The following is a 23,555-nucleotide window of genomic DNA, read 5'->3' as shown; positions in this document are numbered from 1 at the left end:
ATCTGCTTGACGGAATAGACAGGCTTCCCACAGTAGTTATATAAAGTGAACAGCTCTAATAGAGTAGAGGCTTAGAGGCTTGCATTTTTTACAGAGACCCTAGAGAGACATGGTTAAAGGGGAAGTGTTAGAAAAGGGTAAATGTTAAAAAGAAAGAAAAAAAGAAAGAAACAAAAGCCTCCAGCTGGATTTTCATTACTAACCCTGAATGACAAAGTCCAGGACCGAAGGAAAGTGATGCACTGCTGGAGTGAGAAATGACTCATGGAGCAGTTAGGGCAATGAGAAAATACAGGGAGGCAAATTATCCTAATTTTTCCAAAAGAGACTGACGCACATAAGTGTCTTAGGCTTAACATTTACATGGAGGTCAAGAGGCACTATGCATCATCAAATGCCATACTAGAAAGAAAAACAGAAACAAAAACAGAGCCACAGTGTTGCATTTAAAACAAATTGAATTTAACTATAACTACAGCACAAGTATGTGGTAGCTCAATTTAACCACAATGTTCTAATCTCTAACTATGTTGACCATTTTATACTGAAAGCAATCAGTGACACCAGTGACTGATATACAAAAAACTACTACAAAAATAATAGTTACAGAAAGTCGTTATTATTTATAAATGGGTGAAATTAAGAGAAAGATCATGTCTAGCATCTAATGAGTTCAGAATTTATGCAAAATTTTAAAACGTGCAGCAACTAAACATGAAGGCAGTCTAATATCTCATTACTCTTCTATAAAGTGCCTTATTGCTCCCACGTGTTCCTTAAAAATCAAAGAAAGGCAGCAAACTAAAAGCACAAATCGATATTCAACAGCAACATTGGGAGAATAGAAAAGAACAACCTAAAGAGAAAAATGCAAAGTTTTCTAAAAAGCAGACAAAAAATACTGAGGTAAGAGAATGCCTGGGGAAAATAGTCAAAAAACATACATCACCCTTTGACACGTGAGAGCAACAGATGATCACCTGACAATTATATCATATTTTGGAATTTGAAGAAAGGTTTTAAAAAAAATTTTATTTGTGGTCCAAACCACAGTCCCGCGTGATAACAAAGTTGACAATGAGCAGAATGAGCTAAACTGTTTCCTTATTTGATCGTCTGACCAAAAGAGAACTGGGAAAGGACACACGCCAAACATTTGGAGGCTTTCTGTGTCCCTCCTGAAGCAAGAAACGTTTTCAGTGTGGTGGTGCGAGATTATGTAATAAAACCTCGCACCGCCACAAAGTGTCACATCTCATTTTAGCTCCATGTTTGTAATATTCCATTCACTCTATCTTCACCACAATTTGCAGCTTTATGCTTCCAGACTTTACAATTTATAAAATAGGAATTGGTCTTTGGTATCAAGTAAATCTTCTGCCTGTCTGCGCTCTGTTTGCAATGCTAATGTCCAGACATGGAGACAGCATTAAGTCTGGGATCCCTAAACTTTGTTTTCCCCAATATATAGGTATGTTCTTCATTTACATGAAAATTTAAATAAAATAAAATCAACAGACCATCATTCTTAAGCATCATTGAGTCAAATAGTAGCACTTCAGCACTGATTTATTGCAGCACTCTACTTAGAGGTAGATGCCCAGATAATAAAATTATAATTTCCCTTTATAATTAAATTTAAGGCAAACACAAGGGTCCTTAGATGTACAAAAATTGTACTTTAACATTGGTAAAGTATGATTATTAGCTGATGAACTTGTATGTCTTTTCCAGACGGTTCACTCCAGTCCATGTGGGGAAGGAAAAAGCCATAAAGTTCAAAGTAAGAACTCTCAGAAATGTCTCAGTTATTACAGCTCCTTCTATTTCAGCATAAAACACTTAATTTCTTTTGCCTGGTAATTATCATACATAACTATCACAGAAGGCATGCCTCATATACTATCTTAATGCCCATGAGCACGATCTGGCACCTCAAGAAACCCCACAAATACCCTTGAGGCTGCTTCCCAACACCTGTGTGTCCTGTAGGTTGGCAGGGATGGCAGCACATGAGGGAAGAGAGAGAAATTCCACAGAAACGGGACATAAAAGCGCCTCCCTGAGAGGCATTATTTTCAGCCCCATCCAGTGACTGGAATGTTAGAAATTTTAAAAGACAAACCAGAAGCAGGAGTTTTGCAAACACTGTTATTAAGTCAGGCAAACACACCTCATTCAGCAGCAGGCTGTATCTAGTGGTTCAACCCGCAAAGCACGGGTAAGACTCGCCGGGTAAAGAGTTTGTACCCTCCACAAATGCACTGAAAATCCAACTCCCAACTGTAATGCTCATGTTAAGGTGTGCAATACTGTGACATCATCACAACCCAAAACTCGTTATACTCACGCATGATGCATTCAACTTGTTGTCTTCAACAACAGGTATCAAAGAAAAAAATCAAAAGGAAAAAATAAATAAATCCCTCTTTCCTGAAGAACTGATAGCGACAAGCATAAACTGTAATCCTCCACTCATCCCTGGCAAGTCGCAACACTGCCTCTCCCTAAGCCCTGTTCTGCCAGAGGTTTCTTCCTGTTAAAAGGAGGTTTTTCCCTCCCACTGTTGCCAAGTGCTTATTCTTAGAGGCTCATCTTATTGTCTGGGTTTTCTCTCTATTATTGTAAAGATAAAGCATCTTAAGGCGACCATCGTAGTGATTTGGCGCTACATAAATAAAATTTAATTCAACTAAATTAATCCCTTAGGTAATTAACCCACATGCTACACAGTATGCATCTACTTGACACCAGACTTTAACTGAGCTGAAATATGCTTTTAATTATTGTTTCTAATTTAATAAAGAAACCTAATCCAGACTGCATGTTTGACTGATTGTAATGTTTCCTGTACTTTCTAATGCTTGATGAGTTTCCATATCTACAAGTTGAAAACATACCTAAAGGCATGGAATTGATTAGTGAAGTGAAAACACAAGCACGCTGCCCCTTCTGCTGATGATAAAAGCCATAACAGTATGACTTCATCTTTTTGTTCTGTTGTTCTTTGGTGGGTACACCATCTAAACTTATTTAAGAAATACGCTGCATATGTGATGGCAAAATGTTAAGCATTTACACATGTAGACAAAATACTCCCACTATTCCACCTGCCTTATCCTAAACATTTCTTCCAGCTTTTACTACAAACTGTAGTTGATCAGATTTTATCCTGAAGGTTTTCCCCTGTATCAACACGCCTTTGAAATCTGACACTGAAACCCGCTTGGCATTAACATCTGCCATGTGCCAAAAAGGGTAGCACGAACAGAACACTTAACCTACAACTAAGAATGCTTAGTGACTTCAACCCTCAAGGATATCGTAAAAACTGTCATTAACATAAAGTGTTTTAAATGTGGGGAAGAAATTACCTACAGATGTACTAACGTTTAAAACAAGTATTCAAATGTTTTAATCTCATTAGTGTATATAGCTGAATAAATTAAAATCAAATGTAGTTAAATCTTTTAAACAGTCTGCATTTCCAGTTAAGCGCCGCAGGTTCAGACAGTAGCGTTGTTTGTTTGCCCAGGTCCTTATGTGGTTCTTCCAGGCAAAGGGAATAAAAAAATGACTTCCCAGAAACATTTAACACCTGACAAAGCAAGTGTGGCAAAGCTTCCCCAGTATGAGTGAAAGTAAGATGAGGGGTGAAGTAGAAGGGTGCAGGGGGGAGGAGGAACGTGAACGGTCCTCCACCCTGAAGGTTGGAGAGGGTCAGTGAAAGGGGGGAGAGGGGGAGGACCCATACAATATTTAAGATGCTCAAGCAGAGGAGGGCTTCACTGAGGTAATACGACAGCCTGAGTGAGCAAGTGGTCAAAGGAGAGCTCCAACTCAACTGGACAAAACTTCAGATAGCTGCAGTGAGCTTGCATCTTTTTCGTATTCCAAGAGAGAACCATTTACAGAGAGAGATTCTTTTTTAGCGGCAACCAATCAAAACACCCAGAGGCTGCGAGAAGATCCAGAACTTTGACTTTTAAAAATGGCAAAAATCTATTTGAGCATAGTTGTTTTAGAGGTTGCACTGCTCTTGCTTGCAGAGACATGGGCTCAAAATCTCAGGAAGAGACAGGCGCTTCCAAAGCCTTCCAAGGGTCAGTGCTGCGACGAGGTACGCTCTCTCAAAGTTCAAGTGGCCAATCTCACCAGCCTCTTTGAGGAGCTGAGTCGCAAGCAGGAGACAGACATGAAGAAACTTGTGAAGCAAATACTAGATCTGGACCAGCAGAGCCGACAGCAAGACATCCGAGTCACAGAGGCAGAGAGCAAGTACTCTGAGATCAACAACCGTGTGGAGATCATGCAGCTGCAAACCGCACAGTCTGCTCCTAAGACTTCATCGGGTGAGTATTAACACTCCATCATCTGGAGAGTTTGACCATACTGTCTCTATACCCTAAAACAGATGCTATGAAAACGCTCATTCTTGCTCTTATTTCTTGTTTCAAATACCAAATTTTAAACAGACACCTTTCACCTCTCAACATTTCCAGACAGTATAAGTTTGGTTTTGAATAGTATCATTTTAATATATCATAAAAGCTTCTTTTAATTGGGAAGGGTGCTCATATTTAAAAGTAGACAAAACAAAGTCACTTCACTATAAACTATTCTGCACACATTATCATCATGTATTTATTTTTGCTGCAAAACACTATAATCAGCCTTTCAGGATCTGAGACACCTGCTGTGAATTAGTCATGAGGGAAATTACAGTGCCGCACTTCTCTGAGCTGCCCCACAGTACTAAAAACCAATCATTTAGAGCTGCACAATCCCATCTGCAGGGTTGTCAGTAATGAGCTCCATCAAAGCCACATCATATCCACCGTTCAATTCGACTTCAACACACCACTAATCAGCACTGGCTGCCGCGGAGCGGTTAACCAGGCATTACGTCGTTTATTATTTCACGTTTTACTGTGTGGTCTAAAGGGACCGCATTCATGTCATTGGCAGAGAGAACACACAGACCTTTGTAAAGTAAACAAGAGAACAGAACAGGAAGGGCTGCAGTGATTAGAAGTGGAAGGTTTCCATATCTTTAAGTTTTGGCTTCTTTGCTCCACCGTAATCTTAAAGGCATCACTATACTGGGACAGGAGTAAAAGGTGCAGCTATGAAAAACTCTCAGCATGCTGTGCATGTCTCATTCTTCTTTGATCTATTTTTCTTTTGGGGCGTGGGGCGAAAAAGAAAAGTCTCTTTTTTTCTCTGTCCAATTCCTCAGATACCCTGAAAACTGTAATTTATAGGTATCACATGTTTTAAAAACTATGAAAGCTCATGGATCTGCATATGGTTTTAGCATAACTTGGGATATTCCTTTTTCCAGAAGCCATATATGACTGTGCATCACTCTACAGCAAGAACTACAAGATCTCTGGCGAGTACAAGCTGCCTAAAGATGAGTTTCTGGGAACACCTGAATTCACCGTAAGTTTCAGCACTCTTGCATGTGGGTTGTTTTTTCTTTCTTTTTTTTTGGGAGGGGGGGTGGGTTATCAGAGGCTTTTTTCAGCTTTTTGAAAAGCCAGCTAAATTACAGGCTTTGTTTTTTCCCAGCTCTTCTGTGATATGGAGACAAATGGAGGTGGCTGGACTGTGATTCAGAGGCGAAGTGTTGGCCTCACATCCTTTAACCGTGACTGGAAGCAGTACAAACAAGGATTTGGATCCATCCGTGGAGACTTCTGGCTGGGCAATGACAACATCTTCCGCCTAACAAGGCAGCCAAGTACACTTAGGATTGATATGGAGGTAAGTGTTAGGACCATCACGCAGGAGAGCAAGAATACATAAACCATGTAAAAGCCACTTCATGGCTAAAAGCAAGAGGGCATAAAAATCACTTTACACCATACTTGAACTAGCAATAAATCAAACTAATTCGAAAAGACATTAGACAGACCACAAAAGCAAATATTCTGTTTCTGTCACTGTCATTCTCTAAATCGTGTTATATGTTTTCCAATGCAGGACTGGGAAGGAGAAAAACGCTATGCCGAGTATGGCTTTTTCACAGTCAGTAATGAGCTCAACAGCTACAAGCTCTTCCTTGCCAACTACAGTGGAAATGCTGGAGACTCTCTGCGGTACCACAACAACACCAACTTCAGCACCATGAACAAAGACAATGACAAATGTTTGGATGACTGTGCAGCCCGACGCAAAGGTAAGACATATGAGAAAATCTTACAAAACCAATCCAGTCGTCTACAGCAGATAAGAAAGGCTGTTATGTGCTGCCATTAATCCAATTCTTACTTCCAGGTGGGTACTGGTACAACTGCTGCACTGACTCAAATTTGAACGGTGTTTATTATCGCTACGGTAACCACATAAAGAACCAAGATAAGAACCAAGATGGGATCACTTGGTACGGCTGGCATGGACCCACCTACTCCCTCAAGAAGGTGGAGATGAAGGTCCGACCAGTTAATTTTTAGTCATAAGTGTTTCGGCTGTTTTTTCTGGATCAAGATCATACGCATGAATAAAGAGAGTTCTCAATAATACCCGTTTAACTGTTCTACCAAACTGTGGCTTTTCCTGGACTGCGAACGAAGTGATAAGGTTGTTTGTAATGGTTTGGCTCGATTTCAGTCAGATGAATGTGTAATGTTTTTCTCATGTTTTGATTGTAAATTGTAGTTAATTGTGTGTATTTATCAGATATAAGATATTTTATTTTTTAAAAGCTTTCCTAGATGCCTTTTCAACACTCCCCCCTGTGGGTAACTGGAATTTTATTCTTTCAGTCATTTGTCTTGAATGCACTTGGGATGTATTTTCAGTTATAACAAGCAAGGACCATTGGAAACTTCTAATTCATCTATAAATCTTTAAAGACTGCCAGACTACCATTTGTTTGTGAGCTGTTGTGAGGGATTGGTCCTATCAATGATGCTCCATTTCTTTTTCTTCATTCACTTCAAACAATAAACCTTCATGATGAAAATGTGTGATTTGTAAAATGTGTACAGTTCTGTAATTATGTTCTTTTATGTGGTAGAAAATAAAAAATATTTTTTAAACATAGAATTCCATGTCAGCCTATTCATTCCTTCACTCAGCAAACAGCATAGGTATTCTGACAAACTCGAAGAAGTCGAGTCGAGTCAAGGTCTTATGTCCACTCGTGTCCAATAATGGCTACATATTTGCCTTGAGCCACCGACCTCTGACTTCTGACATCCCAGCTAGAGGTCCCATGCCACCTAACCCAAACAGATGAAAGAAGACTACACAACTACACACCCACACTCCATTTAGTTAAATGCCTTTAGCTTTCTTACCATGACAACAATAACATCATTTGGTTAGGATAACAAAGATTTTTTTGGATTATACCGACTGAGAGCTAGCACGGCCTACACAGGCTCAGTCTTGTGATTACTCAGAATCATAACAATAGCATGACAGATTCCTTTAACAAGGTGAAATATTCGTCAGGGTAAACATCTAATTAAACCTGGACATTTATCTTTTCCCTTCAAATGAAATGGCCATACTAGAATAAAGGTCGCTTAAAACAAACAAGGTCTATCTATTTTAAGGGTTAGAATGTGTTTAAGCATGTGGCTCCACCACAAAAGATAACCTTAAACAGTGGTGAACTATACCACAATAAGAGGCCAGTTACTATTGACATAAACATTGTTGCTCTAGGAGGAATTCTAATGTTTAGCACGTTCTATTTAAGAAAGTCGCTTCAATAAATAGATTTTTTTCCTATTTTCCTAGGGGATTTAAACTTCAGTGACAGGTCTGCCAAAAGTGTTGTTTAATATTTAATGAAGACAGCTCCTTCAGCAAGATTTCACTCGATTTTTTCTATTTATTTTTTACCTGAAATGCAGATTTTATGTTAAGGTAGAACTACAGGCATTTCATTGTGTACTTCTCAATTGAAATATAGGGATTGTGCAATAAATACTACCTTTGGAAAAGCTGTGTTTTCATCTTTTGAATGTGATGGCAGTAAAATGTCTGAAAAGTTGGGGCACAGCTATGTTTACCACTGTGTAAAATCCCTCTTCTTTTAACCAGTCAAGTTTCTGGACTCTTAGGCGAGACATGTAGTCTCACTCATGTCTCACGATGCTCCAAACTGTTTTTAATTGGTGAAAGGTGTGGACTGCAGTCAGGCCAGTTCAGCACTTGGACTCTTCAACTATGAAGCCATACTATTGTAGGATCTCCTGTATGTGGTTTAGCACTGTCTTGCTGAAATATATAAGGTCTTTCCTGAAAAATCTGTTGTCTGGATGGGAGCATATGTTGCTCTAAATCCTGTATGCACCTCTCAGTGTTGATTTGCCTTTCCAAATGTGCAAGTTGCCAGTTTCCTAAACATTATTGCGCTCCCATATCATCAGAGATGCAGGCTTTTGAATTCTAAATGAGCTTTGACCCAGAGAAGACATAGTTTCTGGATCATGTTCACATATTGTTTCTTTTCTTCATTATTGCAGCTTTAACCTGCATTTGTGGATGAGGTGGACTGTGATCACAGAGAATGATTTCTGGGCCTGAGCCCATACAGTGATTTCCATCACAGAATATTGATTTTCAGTTTTGTCCCTTGTGCACAGTTTTCTCCATGTTCTCTGGATCATTTCTACTGGAAATGATGAGATTGGTCTTTATAATTTCACATCAAGGAAGACAAATCTCAAATTGTTCTATAATTCATAGAAACTGTTTGTTTTTTGCAGATTGTTAAACCTCTGCCCATCTTTAATTCTGAGGAACTTTGCCTCTCCAAGATTCATGCCACTGACCTGTTACCAATTAAACTCATTAGCTGCAAAATATTCCCCCACCTCTTTTGCTCTAGTAACTCTTACTTTTCCAGCCTGTTGTCGCTCCCATCACAACTTTGAGACATGTTTATCAAATTAAAAACAAGCTAAGATTTTTAATCAAACAGTAAAATGTCTCAAAAGATTTGATATGTTTTCTATGTTCCATTACAAATAAAATAAGGGTTTGTGAGATTTGCAACTCACAGCATTCTGTTTTCGTGAGACTTTACATAGCATCCCGACATTCTGGAATTGGAGTTGTGCATTATACTCGATACTTTTATTACTATTGCCTTGGTTGGACCATAACCCAAGAGGGTGAAAGCGCAGGGAGAGACAACACAGGTAGATTAAAAGTTACCAACCTGAGATGATGATGACATCTCTTTATCCTAATCCAAGTCCATCAAAACTTCCCAGTGGAAGAAAAAAAAAAAAAAAAAAAACTAGACCATCTTGCAGGGGGATCAAATGCATTATCCCTGTCAATATACCTGACTCAGGGATATAATGCAGTACCATCTACAATATGACAATTATTTAAGAATTACTTCATTGTTACATGAGTACTTATTGCTCAAGAGTCACCCCAAATGTATTTGTAAACTCTAACTATTATGCTGACACAATCTGTCTGCAGAAATCCGGACAGACAAACATACCGTATAAACACCTGTCAAAGTACTCTAAACCAGTGTCATGGTTGTGCCCCCTATAAGACACACGATACGCACGCAGACTCACAAGGTAAAAACAAACCCAGCTAAGCTAAGCTACTGCAGCTGGTATTAACAAACAAAAGCCACACTGGCTGGGTATCATAAGATGATATTTTACCTAACATCGTGCAGTCTTTTGTGCATCTCAACAACATGCTACGTTTTATTCAAGACTCAATTTCCAAGCATTTCCATGGTACCCATAACACTAAGGCTACAGAAAAATTACCAACACATGGTTTAGATGCAACAATGCCTGGCCCCTACTGTTACAACTATGACAGATCAACCAAATGTATATGTATTAGCACTTATTAAGCACTTATCTCCAAGATACACAGCTTTCTTTTACCCCATTCTACCAAATAATGACAAATTCAATATTTTTTAATACATAATATTAACAAATCCGAAACAAAGACTATCACATGATTCACATATATTAACACTGCATGATAGACTTCTACAAATAAATGCAAATTGCTAAATTAGCAGCATTCCTCTCTTGTTAGGAATAAAGGGGAAAATGTGACAAGTTTCCTGGCTATATTCGATACTTCTGTGCCTACTAAGAACATAGTCAAACCACAAATTAATTCTGTGGATTTTCTAAAAATCCCTCACACATCATTTGTAGCGGTCACAGATGTATTACCATAAACTAACTATTTTAACTGAATATCCATATGAAAGAATGAAATGATCAGTTCCAATGTCACTTACAAACACAATGACTCAGGCACCGAAACGGCTATGACAAAACTCCTTGTCATCAAAAAGTATGCATCAGATATGAAACATATTTTTCCCCTAATACAGCCGCGACTCAGTAAAAAGAGGTTTTCGCAGTGCTTTCAGCACACTAGCGTCTAGATCTTTTATGGGAAATCCTGGAGAGGTGAGAACCAGATGGGGATATTGAAAACACCAGAGTGCCGGCTTCCATCATTCATCATGATCAAGGCTTCTGAGAAATTGAAAACAGGCCCCAGAGAAACACAAGTCCAGACACTCACAGATGAAAAGGAGGCAAGCTTCCAATTAGATGCCTGCAAAACAGATTTTTCCATGCAATGCCAAAGGCGTAGAAATAAAGAAAGATGAGAAAAGGGGATGGAAAAGTTGACAGAAGATATCAAAGGCTTGTGGGAGAGGAGGATATGCTTAATATATTTTTTCTTTATTTATTAGATTGAAAAACTGACTCCTCGAGGGTGGTGTAATGTTTGTTCTAAGCGATAACCTACTGGGCTGAGGACCTGTTAAATTACACAAACAAAAAAGTTAAGTGGACCATGACATGCTTTTTTAATTACCCTATTCAGGTAAGCTGTGGCTGTTATTCATAAAAATAACACATTCATTTCTGAGCTTTTTCACACCTCCTACCTGATAAGAGACTCCAGGATAAGGGGGGTTGGTCCCTTCTGAAACTCCAGCTCTTTGTAATGCAGTGCCTTGGCATAGGCACGGCATTTGGCAGCTCTCTCACCGAGCAGCACAATGCCGTTATCGTCTCTGAGGGGCAGAGGGCCCTGGAAAAGGAAATTGTACATAATAAATAACTCTAAATGACAATCATTCCACTGGCTCTGATTATCTAACTATGAAGAATACATCATTCTTCGACGGTGGGCTCGTTGCCGAGGAGCATATTGAAACTGAAATCACAGCCCAACCACAACATTCACAGTCCTTAATGTAACAGCATCAGTATTATTATTATGCCAAGTTTAAAGTTCCTATTTTATCAAAAGGTTAACACATTTCCGTGTTTCTGGAGTTAATCTTTTTCTTACTGTTATATAATGCTGCATGCGACTGTGCAAATAAGTAGATGAACAAATAACAGCATAATAACAGATGTCTCCACATCTATATCTGCTGCAGTGCTTATCTTTTCTGGAAGAGACATAAACTGATAAAAAGCAAATTAAATTTTGTGATGTTGATGGCAGAAATAATTAAGTTAACCAAATAAAATATCTGTATTATTTTAACAATGAAAATTAAGTTCTAAAATGCTGTGAGAAGAATATTATCTCAACATCATAAACACATGTGCAGTGGGACTGCAAAAGCATTTATTTTTCACACTTTGTGTTGTGGATTAATTTAAAACAGATTAATTTCCATTTATACTTCTCAATTTAGACCGATATACACTGACGCTATAAACATTTAAAATCAAATTAAGAATACGACTAATTATTTGAGCAAGAGTTAAAAACATTAAACCTACTTTGATTTTTGAGAGACATTTTTATTACAATCTTTAACGAAGCAAAACCTGATTGATGAAGAAAAAAATACTCTGGCTAATATAAAAACTTTGAGGATTAGAATTTAGTTTTGAAAATGCTGTTTGAGAGTCCGTTCACATCTGCAGGGACACTAAAAACATGTATGTCTAAACAATAGCACAGCTATTAGTTTAATTAGGTTATCAGGTCACTGCTAACCTTATCGCTGTGCTCCATGAACTCTGCCAAGTTGAGCAAAGTCTGTGTGACCTCAGCAATATCTTGAGATGTGAGTGCCAACTCAATGCTGCGGATCAGCTCATCCTGCTGGTCCTCACTCAGCTCAGACCAACATGAGAGGAAAGCTGCATTGAACAAGTCTCTGGGGTCAACAAAAACAACATATTGCCATTAAAACAACATTAAAATATTCAAGTATTTTGCAGTAGCGAGATCATTCTAAAAGTTGTAAAAATGATCACAGAATAAACAGGTATTTGTGATTTTACACAGCTTTTTTTTTTTTTTAGCATTTTAGTAACTCTGCTTTTCATACAGCTACATACAGTCACCTTTGACATTGTCAAGTTTGACCAGTTTTGCACTACTGATAACTGAGAATGTTTTGGCAGTAGTGACTGCCCAAAACTCTATGCAAAGACAGAGCTTCAGATTTTATGTACATGCTTCATAATGAATTATGTTTGCATTTACCTGGCAAGAGGGATGTAGGTCTGAGCCAGTGACCAGCACGAGCGCAGAGCTGGGGAGGATGACTCTTTGAGCAGGACAACACTCAAGCGCCTCAGCCACTCCAGCCAATCATCTTTGGACACCTTCCTGGCAGCTCCCCAAGCCTTTCCAGTGTCAGAAATCATCAATTTCAGAACAAATATGTGGACGCAAAGTTTTCACATGTAATGTGTATGGGATAATCTGACTATAATGTAAACTGTGAGATTTTTTTTATTATCTTGATGATGGTAGTGAAGAGCGCTGTGTAATTTATCGGTCCACAGGCCAGTCTGACACCACTCGGTAAACTATCATCAAATCAGCAGGTAATCCTTTGTTTTCTGCAGTCAAATATATGCACTGATTGTGGTGTTCTGCTCATATGACGACGTTGTTCCATTAATTTATCACCAGTTTGTTGACTCATACATCCTGACCACAATTGAACTACGGCTTTCAGCACTGCTTCCTGTACACAAATGAAACACCTGCAACACTGCCACCGATATAAACATTGGACGTGTGCGTGTCTTTAATCATGGGGGGAAAAAAATGCCAACTGTTCCTTCCAACCTTCTGGAGTGCAGTAGTGCTGACGTGGAGCTTCTTCATAGGCCCCGCCTCTACTGGTCCGCTGACCAAAGCGTCACCTTGGTTACCACGAACCTGGCGATGCTGGAAAATTAGAGGGTCTTCTTCCTCCTCTGCCAGAGTATAGCCCTGATAGGCACAAAAACAAACATAAACAAACACATGCAGGCCACACACATGCGGGCCACACACATTCAAACTGTTGAGCTGGGCCCCAAAACACGTTTTATGAAAGTAGAAGTGCATTTCCTTCCTGAGGGACTGTTGATAAACAAGACATGGTAATGACTTGCTTATGGTGCACTGAATATGAAATGTTTATTTATACTTATGTAATTTATTGCCAGACCACCTTGTGCCCTGTGAGGTTATGAAATAAAAGACTGGCAGCTCACAGATAATCTACGAGACATGTGTGAAAAATGTGTAGTAATAATCTGGATTTACTGGCGAGCCATACCTTGACAATCCGACATATGAGTATGTCGTAACGCTGGTGGTTGATCCTGTGCTTTAGCATCACTTTATTCACCATGGGGATGAAGATCTGGTACTGAAAATAAGAGGAGAGAGGAAGGATAAACATAAGGGTGTATGTGTGTCTGGAGACCGCTTTCCCTTCACCATAAAGTAAATAACTGGGTGTCTTGCACTTGTTTCTAACCTTCATGAACCTCAGATCAAAAGCTTCCCCTACACATTAACGACACGGGGTTTGAGGGATAAGGGAGGGGAAAGCTTGAGAGGACAGGCAGGGGTAAATGTGACCTCATCCGCTCCTGTAAACACCACCCCATGCTGCGTAATGGTCAATGACATCAGCAGTCTGGCAGGAAGTAATAAAACTAGGGGGGGCAGTGCATGTGAAGCCAACAGTAGGAAGACTGGAAAAGTACAGTTAATAGTATCTACATCTAAAAGACAGCCCGGGGGACAGCTCTGGTTACCTTCTTGCCCAACTGGAATACGAGTGAGGACAGGGTGTCCATGGAAGTGGAACGCAGCTCTGGAGTGGTGTCAAGTGTCCGAACGATCGGGTGGATAATGCGTGAAGCGTAGTCTGTGAAGTCCAGGGACTCTGTCAGTCGGTCCAGTGTCTCCAAGGCAACCCTGAGCCACAGAGGAAAAACAAAGGATGCTCAGCTTTACTGAAATGTTTGTAGGACACAGACTTAGATACACAGCCTGCTCCGATAGCCAAGAAGTCATGTGAAAAATCTGACATCGCTGCCAGATGGATTCTTTAATAAAAAACATACACATAAAAATGTTTAGCTTTGTTCTTTTTTCCTCTCTTTTAACCACAGTGATGGTCTAATTTTAATTTCCCATTTCTGTGGTGACATCAGATTGATGCTAAATACATTTTTATTTGCAAAATTAAGTGAGAATGACTTTTATTATCACACTAGATTCCTCACTAAAACTACGGGTGTAGCGTTTACTTGCGAGCCTGCAGGGGCACATCAGGGGCATCAAAGAGCTTGACAATGGGAGGCAGCAACAAGTGGAGGTAGTCATCTAGGTTGGCACCAAATAGCTGGATGGCATTGAGTAGCTGAAAAGGAGAGCACACATTCCTTAATTCCACATACTGCAGCACTTAAACATGAGTGGCTTTAATGAGCTTGTAAATGGTTTTCTTCAGGAGCTCTGAAGGGAAAGTCGAATGGCATTTTATTTCAGCAAGGTGCTGGCACACGAGCCAGCCGTCCAGGAAATCTGTGTATAGCTGTTAGCGAATAAGTGAGCATGAATCTGTGCCTTCACAGGATGCAAATCATAAAGTAAAATATGAACATTACATTAGTGGGTTTTGGGGGGGGGGGTTTAAACATCAATTTTACCTTCCTTAAAATTGATGTTAAGTTTCATGACGTACCTCTGCGTGGGGCTTTTTGTCAATTTTAGATTATTAATCTACATTTCACCAATGACTGTATATCTTCTATTATTAGTGAGTACAGCCATGTTTACTGCATACAAATTCCAACATTAACTAAATGGCATTTTTTGAGAAAGCCTCACAGTGCCTTAAGGTAACAGTAAACATGGTGCTGTGTGGCGCATGTGCACACAGGCTTGGTGGCTACATGGTGGTCTTAAAGGATGACGTCTATTGAAAGCATCAAAAATACCCCAGCCCCCCAATACATACCATGACCACCTCTGCTTTTCCCCCCACTCTCCAACCCCATGTCTAAAGTGCACACGGCGAGACAGCAGGAAGTTGAGTTGGAGGTGTACAACTGTGTGCATGTGTGAGCCTAGAAGGGTGGGGGTGGAGCTCAGGGGAGAAGGCTTCTTGAAATGATGGAAGTATGTTTTTCTTCACCTCTTCTGTAGACAAGCGGGAAATCTGATTCCCACTCCCCTCATTTCATGACCCCCATGCTGCGCTAAAGATCAGGCTCCAGACACAGACCTGAGTTACAGACAATCCAGATTGTGGGCTGCTGAATTATACTATACTACAGACTTTGAAACTAAACAGCACCAGAGAAGAGAAGACTAGATGACTGTGCTCCGCACGATTCTGTGTTTGTGGTCTCCCCGTAAATCGTGATTTAGGGTTTGAGGGAAAACCCTGACAACTACTGGCTGCCGCTGCTGAAACAGGAGAGTGTGTTACTTATAGGTCCGTGCTGTCTTTGAACTGCTGTATTACGAGCAAGTGGCTTAGACCTCAAAAGGTCCTGATGGATATTGATGGAAGCCACAAACATAAAACACCACCCCAATAAATCAACTGAAGGTTGAGCTCCTATACTTTCAGTATGAGTGTAAAGTGATGTGAGCTTAAATTATTAAACCTAAACTAATGCTAGCAAAATAAAGTCATCTCGTCATTCTGACACAGGCCCTTTTCAGTCTAGTTAATATAGTTTCTCCACTAGATTTATGACAAGTTTTACTTTGACTCAGTGCAACTCGCAAAGAAATCTATTACAAAACACAGATTCAGGGTCATGCTACACTGAGACATTCATAATGGAGGTTTTTTTGTGGCCATTGCTAATTTTTGACACTAAACTTTCATTATTCTGTCTTACAGGATCCTTATATCTTCATGTTTTCAGATCCATTTTTTTAAGGACACAGCATGTGTTGAGCACAACTTTTAACCAGGTCATCATTATACATTTCTATGGTTTGAGCTGCTGGTAGACGTCAGCCTGAAATCTAAAAGTTAGTGTGTCGCTAAAAGAAGAGAAAACTGCAAACAGCCTGTTCAGACTGCTATTACCAAGGTATTATCAATTTCTTGTAACATTACAAGAAATGTAATGGTAAATTACTAGTTAGTGTTTCCTTGAGAGTATGAATGCGTATCAGGGAGTCTATGAAAGAAAGCTTTCTGCACTGCCCTAAAATGGTATTATTAATGAAGATTTTAGGGCTTTGATAATTATGAATATACAATAAGTGAAACAACATAATTATTCTGTCTTAATATTTCTCTCATGTTGTCTTATGCTATAAATTCTGCACAACACTTTCCTTCACTGTGGCACTCTTTTCCTATCTGATAGCAGCATAAATCACCAGAGATGCTGAAATTCATTTGGAGAAAGGTGAAGGGATCCCAAAGCCTGCTGCTGTATTTCTTCCCTGCCCCCAAGTTAAGAGAACCCTCAGCATGTAATTCCACACAGGGTTCAAATCGTGCGTGGGAGGGTGTCAGACACAAAAATGAATAGGGCCAAAGAGGGCCCTTTGTCTGTGACGGTTCTCCCTGCTGGTTTGCGTGGCTGCTCTTTAAAGCACTTGAGGGGAAGTGTGGCTGATGATAATCAGCAGCACTGGCAAAACTTTGGCCCGGTGTGCCAATCCTCCTCCAAAAAAAAGTTTCCTATAGATCAGTTGCTGGCGCGCTATCCTCTAGACATCCATTTTGCTTTTGGTTGGCATTTGGTTTTTATTACTGACGACACCACTCGTGCAATCACGCACTTCTCAAGTTTCTTTCTTCTGAAAGAAAATGTATTATTCGCTTTTGTTTATAACAAAAAACACCAATATTTAGAAAATGTCATTTCTCAAGGAGTCCAAAGGGACAAGAAATACAAATACAATGTCTTTCCAACAAATGCATGATATCTCAAGAGTTTACTTAATTATTCTGTTTACTAATTACATCACAATATCTTGCATAATACCAAACTAATGTTGTGGGGATGGAGCTGGACTCCCTCAAGGTGGTGTCGGAGAGGCGGATGCTGTCCAAGATAAAGACAATGTTGGATAACACCTCCCACCCACTCCATGACATGTTGGTCAGTCACAGGAGCACGTTCAGTGAGAGACTGAGATTACCGAAAAGCACCACTGAACGACACAGGAAATCATTCCTGCCTGTGGCCATCTCCCTGTACAACGCATCCACTTAACACACTGTTTGCTGCTACAACTACACATGTTTCTTTTCCAAATATTTATTTATAAGTGACTTATGTATGTATGTATGTATATATATGTATATATTGTACTATTCTTAGTTAGCGTATTGTCTGTCTTGTCTTAATGTTGGTTTAAAATGGAGCACTGTAACAAAAAATAATTTCCCCCAGGGATCAATAAAGTATTCTGATTCTGATTCTGATTAATCATGATCAACCAGTTAGTCTTAATAAAGCAGCTGGCTTTAACCACTGATTTTATTCAGTTACAGAGTTTAACTTTAAATCTTTTGACTTACTTCAGTTAAACTAAGCATGATCATACTTTTTTAAATTAAAAAAATCTTTCCAGCACCCTTTTTGCTTTATTATAACTGAGATTTATTAGGGTACTTTCCTGTTCTACATAAAAAGCTCACAAAGTTTATCCTCATCTGTGCTGGGCAAGTTACCCAGAACTGCGTTAGTAACTACAGCCTTCAGAAATGGCTCTTTCGGACATTACAAAAGTCACTACAGGAGAAAGTAATAATGTTACAATGATGTTACTAAAAATTAAATAATTTGTTACTGCTCAGCAGTAATCCTCAGGAATCAAAAGCCTGCTAATAACTGATACAATAATGAGCACAATGGTGAAACAGACACTTAGCAAAGTGCGGGATTAATCAACTCTGTTATATAATTAACAAGAAAAGCAATACTTCATAAGTATGACCAACATTATATTGTGATATAGAAGACCAATAGTAGTATGTAGTGATAAAACGTTAGGTTTTTTTTGTTTTTTTAAGAATTTACTCTCACATTCTTAAGATGAGATCAAGATAGAGATAAAAGTTCTTAAAACATAACAGTCGTAAAGGGAGTACGTGAGACTTTTCAGAATCTTCTGAGCTTCTTAAGCAGACGAGAAAATGGCAGACATTAAGGTAGGAGAAATATTCTCCAAATACTGAGTTAGAAACGCAGTGAAGCGCTACAAATTAGATTTCCCAGGAGAATGTCTCTGGTTGACATCATCATAGCTTCCAGTTTACACAAAAATGTTATTCCCCCTGTAAGCATCAAAAAGATTCATTGACATTGTAAATAAATATATGCAAATACAGCTACCAGTGTCTGCATTCTGTGAGTTGGCCTTTCAATTTCACTGTAGACTTTCTTTTCTTACATATGTATTTTTGAGTAAACAATCACCAATCAGAATACATACATCCTATTGATCATCTGGGTCACCCACAGTTTACTCTCTATTCGACGGTCAGCAGGTTCGTGAACACATTCCCACATTTACAAACGGAAAAAAATATGTATGACAAAATACTTAATAGTAGGGGTGGGTTTTTATAATCAATTTATCGATTAAAATCGATTCTGGCTTGGATAACGTAAAATCGATTCATTAAAATCCTGAATCGATTTTTTTAATATAAATTTATTTTGCCCGAAATGCCAGAATCTCTGGTGAAATCTCACAAAATTTCAACAACCAAACAGCTAAGACAGTAAATGATAAAGTCTTGCGTGTGTCAGCTTCCTTTTTATAGATACAAAAATATGTAAATGTACTGATCTGAATTATAATATTTCTGACTGTCAAAAGTTCCCAGATTCAAATCGAATTGAATCTAATCGAATTAAATCGAATCGTGGATCGAATCAATTCGGGACCTTGTGAATCGGGATTGAATCGATTCTAGAAATCAGTGACGATACCCAGCCCTACTTAATAGTCTCTTAAACTGTTACAGGTTTTCTAATCACCTGTAGTTTAGAGTGTAGATGAAACTGGGATAGAATACAAAACTGCTTTCATTTAAACAAAAAAAAAGGAAAAAAAAAGGAAAGCGACAGCGACAGCGCTGGAAATAAGCTCTGGACTGCCAGTTAGAGAATGCAGAGCTCCAATGGAGGGATTAACAAGTACACAAACCACCATTTCTCTGATAACGATGCCCAAGGCACCACAGCAGGCATTTTGGTCTGTTTTTATAATTAAGGGTACTCAATTTAATTTTTATTTCACCAACAGCTCTGCACTCTGCAGAGCAAGCATTCATGGCAACATTAACATAAGAAAACAGTACATTCTCTTGCTCCAACTACTAAATCATAATCCCTCGTACCAAAATGTAATCTCAACTACAGCTCTGACATTTTAAACATCTATGAGTCATGGGCAATGCCGCGGCCTATAATTCTGGCACGGTAAGCTGCACGTGATTTCAGACACAAACCTGAAAAATGTTCTCGAAGATGCCAAAGAAAAGCAAAAACAATATATTGGTTTGTGATCCAGAATCTAAACAACTTTTGCAGAATTGGAAAAGTAATTAAAAGCTTTTTGTGAAATAAAAACACTGAAAATCTATCTCCAGCTGACTTTTTTCTCTTCTGTGTTATTAATTCCAGCTGTTGGACACTCCGCTACCCTTCAGTGTATGCACAGTAACTGTAAGCTCATAAAAATATGAGACCCAATGAACTACACAGCTTTAGTCTATTACTGGCAAATCAGATACTGACATCGCATGTCGTCTGCAATCGCACCGCAGTGAACTCACCTTGATGGTAACACTGCGCCCGGTGCTGTTGTCATGCATGAAGACACGTAGCATGTGTGGAATGAGCTGAGGGAGATAGAGCTTGAACTCTCCACCAAGCGCCACCACAATCTGCTCAATCAGGAGGATGATGGTGTTCTGCATGGGGTTGTTTGGTGTCCAGTATTCCTAAGACACAGATAATGAAATGTTGGTATTCATTACATTAACTTGACACCCATTTTTGCTCATTATTATCAAAGCCAACATAAGTTAAAAGATTGTACATTCTGATAAAGCCCTAATGGAGAGTATATTCAAACACACATTATAGAAATTCAAATTACTCTTAGACAATCAAATGCCAACGCTTTCTAATACTAATAGTATGTAATAACAACATAAATTAAAGAAATACTGTACTACAGTACTAAACATCCACCTAAAAGAAGTTTTGATGCTTTGTAAAATGTAAATAAAAACAAAAACACAAGTCAAATATTTTATAACTCATTTAGATGAACACAGTGCAAAGACCACTGTGTGTTTGATTTGGTTGGCTCTTTTTGCAATTTAATGACAGCAAAATATTACCAAAAAATTGGGACAGGAGGAGCAACAGTGTGAAAGAAAAAGGAATTGTATTGCTGTATTGTAATGCTAAAGTTTTTGTGTAGCTATACAGAAGTAGGTCAAAATGTGCTTTATCAATAAGCTGAGTGGGAGACAAATGCCTGGATCAGTGTTCCCTCTGGAAATGCAAAACGTTCACGTGCTAGAGACACAAAGCAGGGGTCACAATACTGGATGGCAAGGAATGGAGACAGTTTCCTGTCAGCTGGGACTTACATCATGCCTCTGCGTGGATTTTGACAGTGTTTTGGAAAATCTAGGTTTGACCACTGTGCACATTAAAAATATTAATAGCTGGAGTAGAAAAGACCTGAAGTCACACAATATATCAATCAGTCAATGGGCTTCAGCTGTGAGATTTGGCAAAGGCGTTTTGTCAGGGACGAGAGGCCTCAAGCAACCCCCAACTTCCTGCTTTCCCTGCTTGTGGCTGCTAACTAGAGAGGAAGTGAGAGTACGTCCTGAATGGCTATTCCAGCCCCCTCATCTGGATGCAAGAGCAGGACTGGAGCAAAAATGAATAGATTCTTTGTTTTACTTGCCATTTATTAACTCATAGGGACTGGAGGCGCAGTGGTCTACTTCTCTCAATTACTTTCCACCAGGTGGAGTTGCGGCCATTGCAAAAGTTTTGGTAACAGTGTTACCAAGATTCCGACGCAAGGACAGTCATATGATATTTTGTGACTCTTTAAATGATTATGTGCTTGACATTGTGTTTGTGCAAGTGCAGGCAGGAGCTATGGCTTTAGCAGTTGTTCCACATCATGGGATAAGTGTGAGCGTCATGAGTCATCGGCAGTTTTTCTCCTAAATATTATTTGAATAACGTGAGTGGAAACGTACATCGGAGCCACATGCAGTGCTACAGTTAGAAGGTGAACAGTGAGTGATAATAAAAGGAAGAGTAAAAAGAACATCTCTAAATATACATAACTTCTTATTTTCTCTGACTCACAGTTTCTTTAATCTTGTTAAGTACCTCACTACACACAATGCATACTGCTGTGTGACATGGGGCAAGACTTCATGCAGAGGCCTTAAACACATTACTTCTAATGAGGAAAGCAGAAAGCACAACTGAGTGCAATTAAGAGTTCTTAGCTGTCAGCCTAACTCAAAGGAAAATAAAGAAGGGCTGCATAATGAGTGTTTAGAGATTGGGTTGAAACAGTTACTCACTCTGATGAGGGTGAAGATGTCATCCATATAGGGACGGATGTGAATCTTCACAAAGCACACGACCATTCCCATCTGCTGAAAGAGGAACTGGAGGAAGACAGAAGACAGAGTCTAAGATTTGCTTTGTGAACAGCTGACAAAATAAGAGAAATGCCATAATGAATCTGTCAGGCAGTCTCTTTCCTCTTAATCCACACAACAGCTTACCTCTCGGATACTGGCATCACACACCCGGATGACATTGAGAAAAGTGGGCATGACCTGAGGCAGGAACTGGACGCACTTTAGGCCCAAAGATTTGAAGATGAAGGTGACCGCCTGGACTACCATAGTGTGGTGGTTGGAGAGTGATGGGTCTCTCAGGATGCGCATCAAAGTGACGATTGCCACAGCAGGGTAAAACTCATCCAGGGGCAGGTTACCCATGTTCACCAGCATTTCACTGGTGCTATAGTCAGCTACAAAAAGAGGAGAGTGAGGTTGGTTAGTTTGAATGATGCTGTCATATAAACTATATAAACATATAAACTATAAAATTAAAAAATAATAATGCAAGAATCTTTCTCAGGTTTTGTGCCATCTCTCCTTCAGTCATACTGATGGAGCAGTTGATGAATGTGACAGTTGTGAGTGGCCATGCTTAAACCCTAGAAATATTTAGTAATTTGCCAAATGTAAATCTGATGAGGACATTCTTTCGTCGTAATCACATAATATGATTTCAGCCTGTTGTACAACTTTCAGTCAGATGCAATAAATTGCTCAAATTAACTGCAGTGACTGCAGGATCTAGTTAGCGCTTTAGTCAAGGTTTTACCATTAAGGTAAAAGAAAAAGATGGAATCTCTTCAGCATTTAGTAAGTCCCCTCATTCAGCTTAATGAGATCTTAGATTTGCTGGAGACAGTAGGAAACCTAATACTTAAAGTTCTTCCAAAAAATGATCAAAATTTTGTCACAACATAAAGTAACATTCAGCACCTAGGCACTGCCATCACCAGTAAAATATGTACCAGTTTCCATTCCTAATAGACCCAAGAGCACAAGGAGCCGTGTGAGAGTTGCTGAGAATAAAAGATCACAGGGTTTGGGGGTTTTATTAGTGCATTAGTTCCATTAATATTTTTGTAATAGGGAATACAAAGCAGCTCTCGTCGTCCATTTATCTTTGCGGGGCTATTAAATTTTACAAGGCACCTGAGAATACAAATGTGTGGTATTCAGCCTTTTGCTACTGTTTCAGCTGCTTGAATGTCTCCCCTTAGACGCCGAGGACTAAAAGTTAGTTTTTTAATATTTCAGTATTCACCAAGTCAAGATTCACAATGGTGATAAATGATAACAATCTGTATTTTATCGGCAAACAAACAGGCATTAGTGTAGCCAAGTGAAGCAAGAGTAGTGTAATAATTCAGGTGAATGGGACGAATAGGAACTGTTAACTATTCCTAATAGCATGTAAAAAATATAGCAACTCCCAAGGGGACATGAAGCGTTTCATCACCTTTATGACTGTTGTGTTCTGTAAAGATCTGACTGGTCTAATTTAAAGTCAGGTGAGGAGATGGAACTAGACAGTCAACTCCCAGAACCCTACAAAAAAAAAAAAAGTGGTCCGAGATACTAGTGTTTCAGACAGTGACCCTAACAAATCAAATTCGCCAACAGATATACGACCTCCAGTTCT

At 39.2% G+C, this 23,555-nt stretch overlaps 2 protein-coding genes across 5 annotated transcripts in view; one reads left to right on the top strand and one right to left on the bottom strand.

The window, feature by feature from the left end:
- Window positions 1–23,555, bottom strand: part of mtor (mechanistic target of rapamycin kinase) — a 76,488-nt gene that overhangs the window by 41,222 nt on the left and 11,711 nt on the right. For all 4 annotated transcript variants that reach the window (XM_082518022.1, XM_082518025.1, XM_082518023.1 and 1 more), the window contains 10 exons: window positions 22,076–22,326; window positions 21,869–21,955; window positions 20,075–20,242; window positions 14,553–14,665; window positions 14,055–14,217; window positions 13,568–13,660; window positions 13,090–13,236; window positions 12,496–12,638; window positions 12,001–12,163; window positions 10,928–11,073 (listed from right to left, as the gene is read on the bottom strand). In XM_082518022.1, the coding sequence (XP_082374148.1) occupies window positions 10,928–11,073; window positions 12,001–12,163; window positions 12,496–12,638; window positions 13,090–13,236; window positions 13,568–13,660; window positions 14,055–14,217; window positions 14,553–14,665; window positions 20,075–20,242; window positions 21,869–21,955; window positions 22,076–22,326 (1,474 nt within the window). The remainder of the gene's footprint in view (window positions 1–10,927; window positions 11,074–12,000; window positions 12,164–12,495; window positions 12,639–13,089; window positions 13,237–13,567; window positions 13,661–14,054; window positions 14,218–14,552; window positions 14,666–20,074; window positions 20,243–21,868; window positions 21,956–22,075; window positions 22,327–23,555) is intronic.
- On the top strand, window positions 3,802–7,053 carry angptl7 (angiopoietin-like 7). The gene is made up of 5 exons (XM_082520275.1): window positions 3,802–4,352; window positions 5,345–5,445; window positions 5,575–5,769; window positions 5,989–6,184; window positions 6,283–7,053. Exons 1-5 carry the CDS (start codon window positions 3,992–3,994, stop codon window positions 6,456–6,458), a joined length of 1,029 nt encoding a protein of 342 aa, XP_082376401.1. The 5' UTR covers window positions 3,802–3,991; the 3' UTR covers window positions 6,459–7,053.

The sequence above is a fragment of the Aulonocara stuartgranti genome (assembly GCF_965226115.1).
Source record: "Aulonocara stuartgranti genome assembly, chromosome: 20".
Taxonomy (NCBI): Eukaryota; Metazoa; Chordata; class Actinopteri; order Cichliformes; family Cichlidae; genus Aulonocara; species Aulonocara stuartgranti.
This window is presented reverse-complemented; position numbering and strand designations above follow the sequence as displayed.

Bases quoted from the DNA above. Each gene is read 5' to 3' on its own strand.
- angptl7 (XM_082520275.1), top strand. From the start codon at position 3,992: ATGGCAAAAATCTATTTGAGCATAGTTGTTTTAGAGGTTGCACTGCTC. The intron at 4,353-5,344 runs GTGAGTATTAAC...TCCTTTTTCCAG, and splicing joins TGCTCCTAAGACTTCATCGG to AAGCCATATATGACTGTGCA. The intron at 6,185-6,282 runs GTAAGACATATG...TCTTACTTCCAG, and splicing joins CTGTGCAGCCCGACGCAAAG to GTGGGTACTGGTACAACTGC.